The sequence below is a fragment of the Balaenoptera acutorostrata genome, chromosome 11 (assembly GCF_949987535.1).
Source record: "Balaenoptera acutorostrata chromosome 11, mBalAcu1.1, whole genome shotgun sequence".
In the NCBI taxonomy this organism is placed as follows: domain Eukaryota; kingdom Metazoa; phylum Chordata; class Mammalia; order Artiodactyla; family Balaenopteridae; genus Balaenoptera; species Balaenoptera acutorostrata.
The window spans coordinates 17,894,567-17,909,097 of NC_080074.1; the positions used below are offsets into that span (position 1 = coordinate 17,894,567).

General features: G+C 46.3%; 1 protein-coding gene across 4 annotated transcripts in view; it reads right to left on the reverse strand.

Moving 5' to 3' along the window:
* Nucleotides 1-4,256: 4,256 nt before the first annotated feature.
* CHST11 (carbohydrate sulfotransferase 11) overlaps nt 4,257-14,531 on the reverse strand; it is a 281,187-nt gene continuing 270,912 nt past the window's right edge. For 2 of the 4 annotated variants that reach the window (XM_057557416.1, XM_057557415.1), the window contains exon 4: nt 4,257-9,974. In XM_057557416.1, coding sequence (XP_057413399.1) covers nt 9,120-9,974 — 855 coding nt within the window. In that variant the 3' untranslated portion in view covers nt 4,257-9,119. The remainder of the gene's footprint in view (nt 9,975-14,531) is intronic. The other 2 variants (XM_007165752.3, XM_057557417.1) reach the window with 1 other exon arrangement.

The window sequence follows — 14,531 nt, forward strand, 5'->3', positions numbered from 1 at the left end:
ATTTGGCTTTTATTTGAAGTCCAACCTTTCTAAATAGTTTGTCCAAATTTGTCGACACTTGGTCCAGCGTTCTGGTAAGATACTGTAATAGACAACTGTGAGACGATAGAGAATATAAACATGGGTCTCTGCCCTGGTTGCTGGCACAGAGCTCCTGAAACATTTGGCATTCCTAGTGATCAGAGCTCTAGGGGCATCTTTTATTCTAATAGTTGGTCTTTGACCCAGGTTCCTGACACAGAGCTCCTAAATCCCTTGGAATTTCCTGGGTGATAGCAGTGTCTTCCGTTCTAATGAGGTGACTCTTGGTGGGGGCACTGGTCCCCAGAAAGACCACGGTTAGAAGCTTGGGATTTTCAGCCCCATCCCTTGTTTTCCAGAGAGGGGAAAGGAGCTAGAAATGGACTTAATGATTGATCGTGCCTACATGATGAAGCCTCCATAAAAAATTCCCAAAGTGTGGAGTTTGGAGAGCTTCTGGGTTGGTGAACACCTGGAGGTGGCACCCAGAGAGGCCGTGGAAGCTCCGAGCCCCTTCCCATACCTCGCCCTATGCATCTCCTGACTCTAGATGTTCATCTGTATCTTTTATCATATCCTTTTATGAGAAACTTATAAACAATAAGGAACCTGTTTTCTTGAGTTCTGTGAGCTGCTTTGGCCAATTAATTGAACCTGAGGGAAGGGGTGGTGGGAACCTCTTTTTTTTTTTTTTTTTTAATTATTTATTTATTTATTTATTTATGGCTGTGTTGTATCTTCATTTCTGTGCGAGGGCTTTCTCTAGTTGCGGCAAGCGGGGGCCACTCTTCATCGCGGTGCGCGGGCCTCTCACTATCGCGGCCTCTCTTGTTGCGGAGCACAGGCTCCCGACGCGCAGGCTCAGTAGCTGTGGCTCACGGGCTTAGTTGCTCCGCGGCATGTGGGATCTTCCCAGACCAGGGCTCGAACCCGTGTCCCCTGCATTGGCAGGCAGATTCTCAACCACTGCGCCACCAGGGAAGCCCGGAACCTCTTTTTTATAGCCGATCTGTCAGAAGCACAAGTGACAGCCTGGACCTGGGATTGGACTTGGGGCGGCGGTTGAGCAGTCTTGTAGGAGTGAGGCCTTAACCTGTGGGATCTGATGTTACCTCCAGGCAGATGGTGTCAGAATTGAGTGAAATCGTAGGACACCCGCTGGTGTCACAGGGAATGGCTTGCTATGGGGAAACCCACACACATCTGGTGTCAGAAGTGTTGTGAGTGTGACTAGTGGTGCAAGAGGAAAGGCGAAACAGGAGGGGACTGAGCTGTTCCCATCAAGAACACTGGCAGAAACTTAAGTTATCTGGATAGCTCATCTAGTTTTCTGTGACTATTTTAGTTTGAAGCTTACCCTTTTAGTCTTCCAGCTCTTTTGTTTTATCCCCTCTTTGCTTGTATTTAATTAGATTTTGTGCTTTGGCCAGAGTTGTAATGTCCCTTCATTAATGGCTGCTTGTAGCAGTATCATCCCCAGGATTTGGCCCCCTCCCCTGTTGGCCCATCGGTGTTACTAATTCCAGTGGGCTAGGGAGTCAACCAGACCTGGGTTTGAATCCTGGCTCTGCCACTTACTAGATGAGTAATTTGGGGCAAGTCATTTAAAGGATCCGTCTGCTTCCTTATCTGTAAAAAGAATAAAAATATCTACCTATGTACACCGGAAACTAACACAAGATTGTAAATCGACTATACTTCAATGAAAAAAACAAAACAAAACAAAACAAAAAAGTATCTACCTTGCTGGTTGTTCTGAGGATTAAATGGAGACATTTAATGCATTACAAGTCATACAGTAAACTATATAAATTAATAAAAGTTCGCCGCTTTTGTGGTCAACTTTGTTTATGAAGCTACATATTTTTGGAAAAGACTACATGAAAAGCCAACAATTCCAAGCCACCTGCAGTTGAGTCTGTGCTCGTTGTACAGAGAAACTCAGCGTACAGGCATCATTCCTACAGTCAGAGGTCCTTCCTCCTCCTTCATTTCTTCTTTAGGCATTTTTCCTTCATCCTGCTGCTAGTTTGGTTCCAGGCACAAAGTTGTGTCTGGCTTAGTCTATCAGGTAAAGTTCCAAGGCTGGATGCAGCCACAAAAAAATCTTTCTCTAGCTGCTGGCTTTTCCAAACCAACGTGAAATCTGAAGCCCTTGCTATTCTCCCGTAACGTGACTCTCTATTATTTTTAAAAACAAACATTGAAAAATAAAAAGCAGATTAATAGACTGTTTTTCATTCCAGCGTCTTGTATTTCAAATTAGTGGAGATTTGTAGGAATTTGGAGCCAGTGTTTTCTTGGTAGATCATTGAAAAAGAGGAGTGTAAACTTTGGTTCCCCATCTTAAATCTGGGTGTGAGCTATTTCTTTCCTGCAGCTGCTTCTACCTTTCTATTTTTCTTTTCCCTTATTTCTTCCATCTTAATCTCATTTCAATGCTGTTGCCTTAACTCCCCTTTTGAAACGGTTTTTACTTCCATGGTACCGTCTAATTGCTAACTGACCTCTTTGGCGGAAAGCCACAAAGAGCCACAGAGGAGCATTTGGGTAGATCATTAGAGAATGTCAACACTGGAAAGGATGAGGTCATCTAACTCTGTGGTTCTCAAACGGTGTTCCTTAGAATCCTAGGGTTCCCTGGAGGTCCACAGGCATTTTACAGAAGAGTCTCAGCTGGGCCTCAAACTATTCAATCACAGTATCTCTGTTTCATCTGTTTTACATACTAGTGTTTAGCACACAACAAAGTTTTGAGGCTCTTTTTTTTTTCCCCAAAAAACTGAAAAACCACAGATATAGCTCAATTTTGTCATTTTACAGATGAGGAAACAGGCCCAAACAGGATGTGATTACCTCTAGATTATAAACAACTCTTTGGTGGATGAACTGGGGCTAGCAACCTCAGGGGTTCTTATTTATCTCAACTTTGGCATAATTCAGATGTTGCTGTTTTTCTTGTCTCAAAGAGAAAGAGACTGAGGCACTGTGTTTGTGAACAGTTCTCAGCCAGCCACGTGTTCGGAATCAGCAGGCTGCTTCCATTCTGACTGTTCTGTCTATGGGTTGTTACGATATGGGGATGAGGCTGGCTCTAGGAGAGGATTGTGGACCAGGGAAAAGGTTGGTTGTTTGGTTGGGTTTTTTTTCTCACGTCAGTCTTGCTAGAATGTCCCTTTTTTGTTTTATACTGGAAATGTCCATCACCCCAGACCCAAGGTATCTGATAAACTCTCTACAGGTGAATGTAGACCAGATCAGTCTTCAACTTCTTGTAAGTCATCCCAGGACCCCAGGGACCCACGGTGTGCCAGCAGGAGTCTGGGAACCAGCTGTGCAAAGCTCAGAATTGTCCCCAGGAAGGATTTCCCCAGGGTGCTGTTCTCCACTAAACTCTCTCGGGTTCCTGCCCCCTCAAATGCATTCTTGGCTAATGGTTCCTGGTCTTTTTGGATATCATAACTTTCTGAGAAAATATCTGAAATGACTTTGGGGGCTGACATGAAATTGCCAGTATTTGTATTTTCTAATGTCACTTAATATCTACCGTTATAAAAGTTATTTGAACACCAAAATGTAGGAAAGACATGACTTGAGAAAGGAGCGCTCTTCCCAGGAAAGGATACTTCGGCATTGGGTACTCATGATTCTTCCTGACGCTATTTTTGTTCACTTGGTGGTGGATCCGTAGTGACCTCTGGCCCTGGCAGTGTTCTGGGCCACAGGCCCCTTGGTTTCTGCAGCTTCTGCAGCGTCAGCCAGAGGGCACCTGTGGCACCATGAGAAATAATGATTAGCTGACCACTGACAAGAGGGCATTTCAGTCTTACTCCATGGGGAGTAAACTAAGGCTGGGGGTGTCCTCATCCAGCCTTGCTTCCCACTGACGTTTAGTGCATTTAGTGTCCCAAGTGAGACAGGGACAGGCCGTAACAGTCATAGCCACCCACCACATTAAGAAGTAAGCACATTTCCCATCCATTTCAGAAAACTAAGCTCCATGGTCTGGCCGTTTCCCAACCAGAGGGGACCAGAGCAAGGACACTGATGACACCAGGAATGGGTGGGAGCCAGGCCACTGGTGGTGAGAACCAGCTGGTGAGTGGACATGTCAGACACCATATCCGGCATGGTTGAAAAATGAGACGTATCTTCGAATTCAGTATTCTCATGTCAAAATGTTTACATAATACATTTTTTAAACTTAGGGTACAATAAAATAGAGGTACAACTTTGAGATGATTTCTTCTTTGACAAATAAATAAATAGTTCTTATCAATAAAGCTAAAAATGTCCATCAGGGGAACTGAAAGAAGCCATATATGACATCAGAAAAGGAATGGATTAGGAATTGGAAAATCGGGGCTTTGAAGGGCAGGTCTACAACTTCGGAACCAAAGACAGGCTCTTAAGAGAGGCGTGTCGTCGAGTGCCACAACTCTGAAGGCACGTCAACTTAAGTTTGAATACCGGCTCTGCCACCAACGCCCTTTTGCCTTTCAGGGCCTGTTTCCTTATCTTTCACGGGGGTGGTAGCCTACATGATCAGGGTGGGCCTTCTAATGCATCGCTTTACAAAGAATTTACAGACAAAACAGGAATGAAGAAAACTTCTATTCATCCACTAAACAGAAAGGGCTCGGGTCTATGGAGGTCTTTGCCACAGCCAAGACTGCAGTGGGGTCTGCATGTGCGTCTCTCCCACTCCATCCTCCGATACATGTGAGCAGGGCCCTGCACATGCTAAGGGACACAGCCCAGTCCAGCCCACCCCTGCAGTCTTCTGTCAGTGAGCCATGAACAAACCATACACAGAGAGAAGCTTCTTTTCTTTCTTCAATTTAATTGAAGTTACTTAGAAAAATAATCAGGCTTGAATGGCTTTTCCTGGAGGAAGGTTCATGAACATTTTCACGCTTTTGTTGGCAATGTGGAATTCAGCTTTCTTGAACAGTACAGTAAAATACAGGGAGAGTTTTCTACAACAGGCCCTCTACTGCACACAAATATGTAAAAAAAGAAAATCACACTCCACAAAGATGTTAAATTATATGTCCATATGCCATGCTGAGCACGCTCCTAAGAAAATAGTACGGGCAGCCCCTTCTGTACCTGACAAAGGGTAACAGACTGAAATTCGCCCGTTAACGGCCGGAGGTCAAGCTGGTGTAGAAGATCCTGCTGCCTGTTCATAGGGTCCAGTTGATTGTGATGGAAAAGGCTGGAGGAAATACTGGTTGTGGGAACATTGCGGGAGTGATGAGGTCAGTCCTGCTGACATGAGTGGGCAAGAGATACTGGTTCCCAGGATCGTACAGAACGGGGCATCTCAGATTGCATGTGTGTGTGTAGGGGACGGTCAGGCTGTGAGAGATCTGCTCTGAGCCCCACCCACCAGGGTCAGAGTCCCTCGGCTTCTGGCCAGGTTAGAACAGGGACTTTTGCAGTCACTACCTCAGCATGGTCCGGACCCCACCAGCTAAGGATGGATGCTGGGGACTCGCTTTTGTTCTGGGAATTTTCTACCCATAGGGAATCGGACCCTTGTGCTTCCACGCCTTTGCCACCAGGACACTGGTCCGACCGGTTTCCACTGCCCGTTGCCATCCTGTGCCATAGAGGTGGACGGGCAGGACAGTGAAACTCACCTGGTGGGCAGGTGGGAAGGAAGGTCCCCTCTGAGACACCAACAGGTCAGCAGACTGCCCCTCTTCCCAGACCAGCTGGGGAGGCAGGCAAGGGGGAGGGTCTGAAGCAGCTGCAGGAATCCAAACCCTGTGGCTAATATTCTAGAGTTTTCCAACCAAAGGGACAGGTTAAGCAGGAATGTCCTTGTAAATACTACTCTGTACCTGGTTTTGAAAACACAGCAGCGCCTCTGAAAAGTGGCTCGGAGATGGGACACCTGCCTGTACTTTTCTCTAGCTAAGCATGCAGTAGAAAGCGTTTTCAAACAGTCTTCTTTAAAAAAAAAAAAAAGAAAAGGAATGAAAGAACCAAGAAATTTTGTTTCCCAGGCACATTTTCACCCATGGATTCTTTTTAACCAAGGACACAGAGTACTTTCTACCTTCTGCAAAAAAGTTGATTTTTTTAAAAGAAGTGTTTATGCCATTAGAAAATAAAATATGAACACAAAACACGAGGAGAAAGAGCCTTCATTGCCAAACCATACCGCAGTATCGTCCCCTGAAGGACAGCCTTTCCCACTAGAGCGAGAAGACGAATGAAAGAAGGCATCACAGCTGATCAAAGACGGATGAGATGTGGAAATGCAAAACGCGGGAAATCCACGTGAATTTCCACTTAAAGTACAAAAAGAACACCGAACGATTCCAGACTATAGAATCGAAGGAGCATTCAGCAAGGGTTGAGCTCTCTTGGCTTGCACTGAGCAACCTTAGGCTCGAGCACTAGGGGGACCAACTGAGGCTCTGTGCCCCTCCCCCATCCCTCCTGTCAGCACTGCCCAAGACTCTTCGGCACTCCCTTTGGGAGGGAGGGAATCGTGGCCCATGTAATATCCAGGATTAGAACCATTGCACTTAAGCAAAAGTTGAATTCATTTGATAAAGTACCTTCGTTGCTATAAACCGGGTGGAGACTGCGGTGCTGTTTTATTGTTGTTTTGTTTTGTTTTTGGAAGCGGGGTGTCAGGGAAGCGGTTTTTTATCCTTGAAGACCTCACATGTGCTAAAGCAACCTAGCCAAAGAATATTCAGTGGAACGCTAGCTCTCTGAGATGATCTGCAAAAGAGAGTATCCCGCTCACAGAAGGTCAGGAAGTGCCACCGACTCCATCAGTGATGCTCTTGGGAATTCACAATGCACAGCACACATTCAAGGCTCTGAAAAGTCCTGCAGAAAGGAAATGGACTTAGCTTTGTTTCCCAAGGATATCTGACTACAAAACCCTTATTTTGCATCACACCAACTTGTGTCTGGGGAAAACCTGTGTTCTCTGAAGCACATTATCAGGAAACGCCAGAAACCTCTTTCGTTAGCAGAAGCTTGGTTTCTGAGGACAGTGTCCCCTGCCTGGAAATAGGGTCCAGGAATAATTCCAAGGACAGATGAAGTCTGTCACTCTACTTGGTAAAACACATTGCATAAATCTCTATTCGTCAAGGGTACAGTTGACATGCCCTTCGCAAAGGAGAGAGAGCTTGGAAGAAGGTACACAACATCTTATAAATAGCTTCGGCCACCCTCTCCAGTGCACACCTCACTCACATTCAGTAAAATAATTTCCTCCATGAGACATGGCAGCTGCTGCTCACTGAGCTGGCTGTGAGCTTTACAATACAATTTTAATAGTTTCTGTGAATAAGTTACTCATTTTTTGTTCATTTAGAATATTCTTCTCCCCTCTGTGCTATACACTGCATCAAAAACAAAAAGCAAAACTTACCCACACCCCATCCCACCCCACCCCCTATTATTAGAACTATTATTATTATTATATACAGTATCTGCTACCAACTCATACACTAGCTGTAAGAGGGATATGGCTCAAACTTCAACGGAGGCATCGGAAATGAGAAGCATGTGCAGACGTTAATTAGCAAGGAACAGGGAATGGAATGTTTCCAGCCTTCCAGAGGAAAAGGGCGTGGGTTACCATCACAGAAGGCTATCCTTGCTGCTCATTGCTGGTGGTTGCAAAGGCGCCGATGGTTTCTTGGCCTTTGGAGGAGCGGATATGCATAAGTGTACAAACAGTCCGCCTCTGACCTTCACAAGGAGTAGAAATGCCAGGCTATTGCAAATCCTCCAATGTCTGAGTCCTGCCACAAAATTTTAATCTTTTATATGGCAAAGAGTAGAAAACAACACTTCTAGGTGGAGACCTTAAAGCTGGGCTGGAAATGACAGGAGGAGACGGTTGGCTAATATTCCCTTTCCCTCACCCAAGGCAGACATCACTAATCAATCACAGCACTCTTCCATGCCGTGCCTGGCAAATCTGTTCTGGGGCTTAAAGGCAGATACTACCAATAAACTGGAGTGGGCACATGACAGGAAACATTTTTGTCATCTCTTATGTTGGGCAACGAGCTTAGATTACCACCAAGTTAAGTGGCCTGTTCCAAGCACGTGGTTTTCAAATTTGGGCCATAGAAAAATGCAAATTTGTAGGGATCCTGAACCTTCTGGGGTTGTTCGTGAATAGTCCAAACCTCATGTTAAGTCCATGAATATCAGGGGTTTGCTAATTGTCAAGCTGGATACTCTGCGTCCACGTAAAGCTTCTTGAGGGCCAAGACTATTGGTTTTGTTCAATGCTCTATCCGCAGGGTCTAGAATTAGGCCTAGCACATAGTAGTTGCTTAATAAATACTTGTTGAATGTAAAGCACCAGCCACTTCACCTTCATCACAACTGGCACTGCCAGTTAAAAAATTCTGTAGAAAAGCCTATTCTACCAGATTGCTAAGTCTGGTGGGGAAAAAAAAAAAAAAAAGCTACAATCAGCTCTCTCCTTGGGTTAAAAAAAAAATCACTTTTCTTTCGTGTGAGGAACGTTTGGGTCGACTGAAATCAGTTTGGAATCAGTCCCTTGCAAAGGTGCCTCTTTCTATTTATTTCTAGCAGAATTTCAAGAATGGTGGTATCAACAGACAGCACAGTGGTGGTTATCACAGTGACTCTCTGAGCGGTTAATAAGGAGAACATTCATGCCCCTGCACGAGCTGCTGCAAGCACAGAACGAAACATAGATCTCTTCTGCAAAGACGTTAGAATCTTGCTGCCACAAAAAGAAATCTATACAGAGACCATGTTTAAATAACTATAAATAACATTAATTAGAAGTTATGGGATGCACAATTCATGGAATTCACCAGAACACAAAGAAACCTCTGAAACAGTGTTGGGGGATTCATGTCTAAAAAACAAGGACACCCATCCTAGTCCCCTGCAAAGACAGCCGTCCTTCCCTACTAAGGATTTTAAATAATTCTCACTATGCTGCTCGCAGCATCATCCCCAAAGAAATATTAATTTACAAAATAACCCAATATCCATAGAATTCTTTTGACAAATAAAAATCTTAAATTAAAAAGCACGATTCTCGCCCCTCTCCCCACCTCCACCCTTCATTCCAATTTCAGGTAGCTTGGCACTGAGTAATTGAACATTAAAAAATCGAGTTTGTAGACTTCGTACAGCTGCGTCTGGTGCTCTGAGCTGATGTTCTGGAAGAACTCTGTGGTCATTTCATCAGTAGTTCTCGTGGACTTGGCGTAGGTGGGGAACTTCAGGTAGCTGCCCACGCCCGCCAGCTGCAGGACGTAATTGGAATCCTCCTCCAGCGTCTCATACTTGCCCACGAGGTCATAGTGGATGTGGCACGGGTGGCAGAGGGAGTAGACGGTCTGCCAGTGCTCGTTGAAGGGTTCCTCGCGCTGGGTGTGCGGGTCTATGAGATAGGCCACGAACTCCTCGAACTTGACGTCGTCGCCCTTGCGCAGGGCCTCCTGTGTGGCGTTCTTGCGCTGCCGCTTGATGATCTTGGTGCCGTAGCGCTTGTGGAAGGAGGTGTTGTACTTCTGCGTGAACTTGTTCCGGTAGGCGGACACCAGCCTCTCGAAGGGCTCCCGCACGAACAGGAACTTCATGTAGCTTTTCAAGCGGTGGTTGATCTCGGGAATGCTGTACTGGTTCAGGGTCTTCAGGTTGGCCGAGACGTGCGCCTCGTTGGCCGGGATCTCCATGGGGTCGCTGTACTTGCCCCGCCCGGTCAGGACCATCATGAGCCGTTTCCAGTTGGTGCACGCCACCTTGGGCACGTAGCAGTAGATGAGCTCGTGGTCCTCATCCACCACCAGGTGCTTCAGGTCGTTGGGGGTCAGCACCCGCCGCTTGCGGCTCACGGCGCTGTTGGCCCGGCACGTGTCTGTGACCTGGTCCCGCCGCATCTGGTGCAGGACGGCCGTGTTGGAGAGCTCCAGCTGCAGAGGGGACACAAGAAGAATAAGAACTCAGTACTTGTGTGGGATGTGTACACTGGGCCACGTCCACAACACGATGGCCAATGAGGGCCACCAAGGCAGCCACTGACAACCTAAACGGCCTGTCTCCCTTTCCAATTCTCCATCAGCTGTGGGGACTATTTCGGTTCTGTGTTCCACCATGCTTCCTTTGGAGAGTAATGATAATGACCAACTCTATAACTTACCCATCACCCTCTACATGCCAGGCATTTTACTAGAGCTTCATGTATACAGTTTTTCTTTTCTCTGTACAACAAACTTGAACCGTTATTGATTTATTTAACAATATCAAATACCTGCCGCTGTGCCAGGTAGCACGCTGCTAGGCACTGGGGGTGCACTAATGAAAAAGCGCAACAAGGTAACTGCCCTTATGGAGCTGAGAGTCCAGCTGGAAAGAAAAGGGAACTGACGTTCAGAGATGTTAAGTTACTAGCTTGAGCTCACACAGTGAGAGAGTCAGTATTCAAACTCAGGTCTGCCTGGCAACCAAAGCTGCCCACTTTCCACTCTAATCTGATGTCCAGTCCTCCAGTCTTCTTGATTAAAGCAGGAAGAAAGCATGGAGTTCTGGCATTTGATTGCTCTATTTCAAAGCAAGGGGATCCAATTTTTCTACAAGCCTATCACTGTGGACATCTGTTGCTTTCTGCTTCCTCAGTACCGGTGCCTTGATTTTCATCTGGGAACCTGCTTTCCTTCATTCTCAGCTCCCTTTCCTCTCAAGCTGCTGAGCTGAGAGAATGCACCCTGGAGCTTGGGGACGGGGGGGAGGGCCACCATGCAGGGAGAACTAGACTGGGAATGAAGGCAACAGAGGAAGGATGAGCAGAAAGACAAGGGGATGTATTCCCGGTGACGTCATCTGAATACCTAGCTCCATATGTTGTTGAAACCAGACCCCCAGCTTCTGGGCTTCTGTTGCATTAGTCAGCACATTTGCTTTGGTGCAAAAGGCAGTTTACATCTGGGTCATGTATCACTTGGAACCATAATATATGGGTATTTACGTTTATTATCTTTGAGCTTTTCCTCTCTGCCATATTGATCCACTGATCCATCCATTCAAACATGTGTCCAGACCTCATAAAGTACAAGGCACTCTGCCCAGCACCCCTGGGAGACATAACCCTTTCCTAAAGGGCTCACAGCCTAAGAGGCACCAGGCCAGAGAGCTGGCGGCCTCAGTAGGGGACAAAGGGAAAATCTGTGCGCTCCTCTGAATTCCAGGAGCAAAGGTTTCTCCCCTAAAGGCCATTCACTCCCAATCTGAACTAGTTCTCACAGACCGCCTAGAATAGGCAACACGAGACCACACTGCCCTGGTGTGCTGCCATCTTGGTCTCCAACCCCAGAGACTCAGAGACTTTCAATGGAGTGGTGACACCCTACTGTTGTTTGGCTTAATGCCATGCCTCCATCTACCCTCCTGAATGTGTAATGTGCTCTTCTTTTTTTTTTTAATTTAATTTTTTCTTTTATATTGGAGTATAGTTGATTTATAATGTTGTGTTAGTTTCAGATGTATGGTTCTTCTTTTAAATATCAAAGATACTAATATTATGATTAACGTTATAGAGAGACTGGGGCACCAGGGCTATGGAATAGCCACTCTGGGGCTGCAGATGACATGGCTGCGTCCCTGACCCCGGAATGAATGGGGTCCCCATCCTCATACTCGTCTTCTGAGGTCCTTCCCAGTCCAGCACCAACCTACTTCTCCCACCTCATTCCCGTTCCTCCGCCCCCTTTAGAACTGAAGGAAGCTCCAAAGAAACAAATGATTTCACTCTTTTCCTGTTGGGCCCAGCCACTCCTATCTGGGATTCTTCCCTCTCCCTTTCTGCTGGTATAAACTGGATAATCCACGAAGGCCCGACACACACCCCTGCCACACAAGTGGAAGAATCATTCCCTCCTCTAAACACCCTCCCCACTGAGCGTCCTTTACAGCACAAGTGCCCCGTCTGTTTCATGCTTGGTTTTCTCAAGTCGGGCGACCCCTTGATTCACAGGGACCCAAAGCCACAGAGCCACTGCCCTCTCCAGGCTGGACTGCGGGTGGTCTAGAGTAGGGAATGCGGAGGGATCAGTGAAATCCCCCCGCCCCTAAAACCACCTGCACCGGCAAGTCAGTAGAGCCAAGGGCCCGGGTGGGACCCGAGAAGCTGGCCTTGTGTTTCCAACTCTGAACCACAATCTGTACAATTCATTCTAGAATGTGCACAGGGCAGTTGGGATGGGCTTAAGTTAGGAACACTGATGAGTTTATGGGGGACCTGAGGGATATCCTGGTGGCCACTGGAGAGAAGTCATTACATCCTGCTTTAGGGCTCTGTGTCTGTCTTCTCTCATGGTTCCCACGACGATGGTGGTGACGGTGATATCAGCCGGTATGAGACAACAGCAGACAGCTGGGGGAGCTACTCTGTGTCAGGCACCTTCACACCTTCAGGTTATTTAAATACATTATCTTTAATCTTCCCAACAAATCTCTGAAGTAGATGCTATCACCACTGGAAATTTCCACACTCAAGGGAAGGAAGCAAACCAAGACAGAGCGCTAATGTTCTGAAAGTTCCATGAGCAAACAGGAGGTTCTCTTGCTACTTTAGTCTCATAAGCAACTGGGGGAAATCTGGAAGGAGTTGTCACTGCCCTCTTGATGGTCATTCCCCTTTACAATCCTACACTGTCACTCTTCCCTTCAAGAAGTCGAGTCTATTTCTCCAGCCCCTTGACTCTGGCTGTGACTCGCTCAGACTAGCAGAATGTGCTAGAAGTGAGGAGGAACCAGTTCTGGAGCCTATCAATCATGGAGCCTTGTGGTGCCTGCCCTTTGCGGCCACACCTTCATACCACACCGGCCAAAGGCTCTCCCTGCCGAATGCAAGTACCATGAAGTGTGAACTTTGTCTTTCCAGGGCTGTAGCTCCAGTGCTTGCAAAAGTGCCAGTCATATAGTAGACGGTCACTAAGTATTTGTTGAGTGAATGAATGAATCAGCTAATAATCTCTTCAGGGAAACTTGATAGGAAAGGGGGAAGGCCTCTCTGTAGCTAAAGAAATTTCCCAATTGTTCATAGATGTCAGAGCGTTCTTTAACAGAGGCTGTAATAGTGATCCCCCAAAATTCATGGGGGACCTCAGAATGTGACCTTATTTGGAAATACGGGGTTGTTTTTTGCAGATGCGATTAGTTAAACTGAAGTCATACTGAGTGAAGGTGGGTCCTAGTCCAATGACTAGTGTCTTTATAAGGAGAGAATACAGAGACACAGAGACACACATAGAGAAGGCCACGTGATGGCAGAGGCAGAGGTTGGAGTGACGCATCTACTAGCTAAGAGATGCCGAGGGTTGTCAGCAACAACCAGAAGCAGGGGAGGACGAGGAAGGGTGTACGCGTGGAGCCGTCAGAGAGCGTGTGGCCCTGCTGACACCTTGATTTTAGACTTCCAGCCTCTGGAGCTGTAAGAGAATAAACTCCTGTTATTTTAAGCCACTGAGTTTATGATACTTTGTTATAGCAGTCCTAGGGAACTAATACAGGAACCAAGCCTTCAGCCCATAACTTTGAGCAAATTGTTATAAAATATAAATGTATAAGAGAGGGTAACATTATATAAGATAATATTTTTACATAGAAGAATAAGGAAAGAGTATTAGAGCACTCAGTAGAAAGTGGGTAAGATCTGAAATCAGAAGACCTAGGCTTGGGCAAGACCCTTAACTTTTTAAGCCTCGGTTCTATTATTTGCAAAATGGGAATAGTGCCACCTACCCTGCAGGGGTGTTGATTAAATCAAATAAAAAGTATGGGTTGGCATTTAGACAATAAGATCAAGTCTAGTTCAGCATTTGGACAAGGTATGGTACACTGAAGGGAGTTAACATATATGCATTCTTTTTTTAATTAATTAATCAATCAATCAATCAATCTTTGGCTGCGTTGTCTTGCTGAGAGCGGGCTTTCTCTAGTTGCGGCGAGCGGGGGCTACTCTTTGTTGCGGTGCGCGAGCTTCTCATTGCAGTGGCTTCTGTTGCGGTGCACGGGCTCTAGGCACGCGGGCTTCAGTAGTTGTGGCTCATGGGCTCTAGAGCGCGGGCTCAGTAGCTGTGGTGCATGGGCTTAGTTGCTCCGCGGCATGTGGGATCTTCCCGGACCAGGGCTCGAACCCGTGTCCCCTGCATTGGCAGGAGGATTCTTAACCACTGCGCCACCAGGTAAGTCCCTATGCATTCTTCATGAAAGAAGAAAAAATAAATCCAAGAAAGAAGGCCAGAAAACTCAAAGACAAATTTCACCAGCTCTATAATTTTGTTGCAGGCCAGCCCTAGGTCATGGAGTTCAATTAATATTTAGTTTGAATGGTAAAACTCTGACTTTTGCATTTCCTGATTTCTGAACAGATGTATTCATCACCTTAAGAAGAGCATTCATGCCACTTAAAAAACCAAACCCAAACCAGAACTGTCCTAAAGGAAATAGGACTAGGAAGGAAAAAGGGCCCA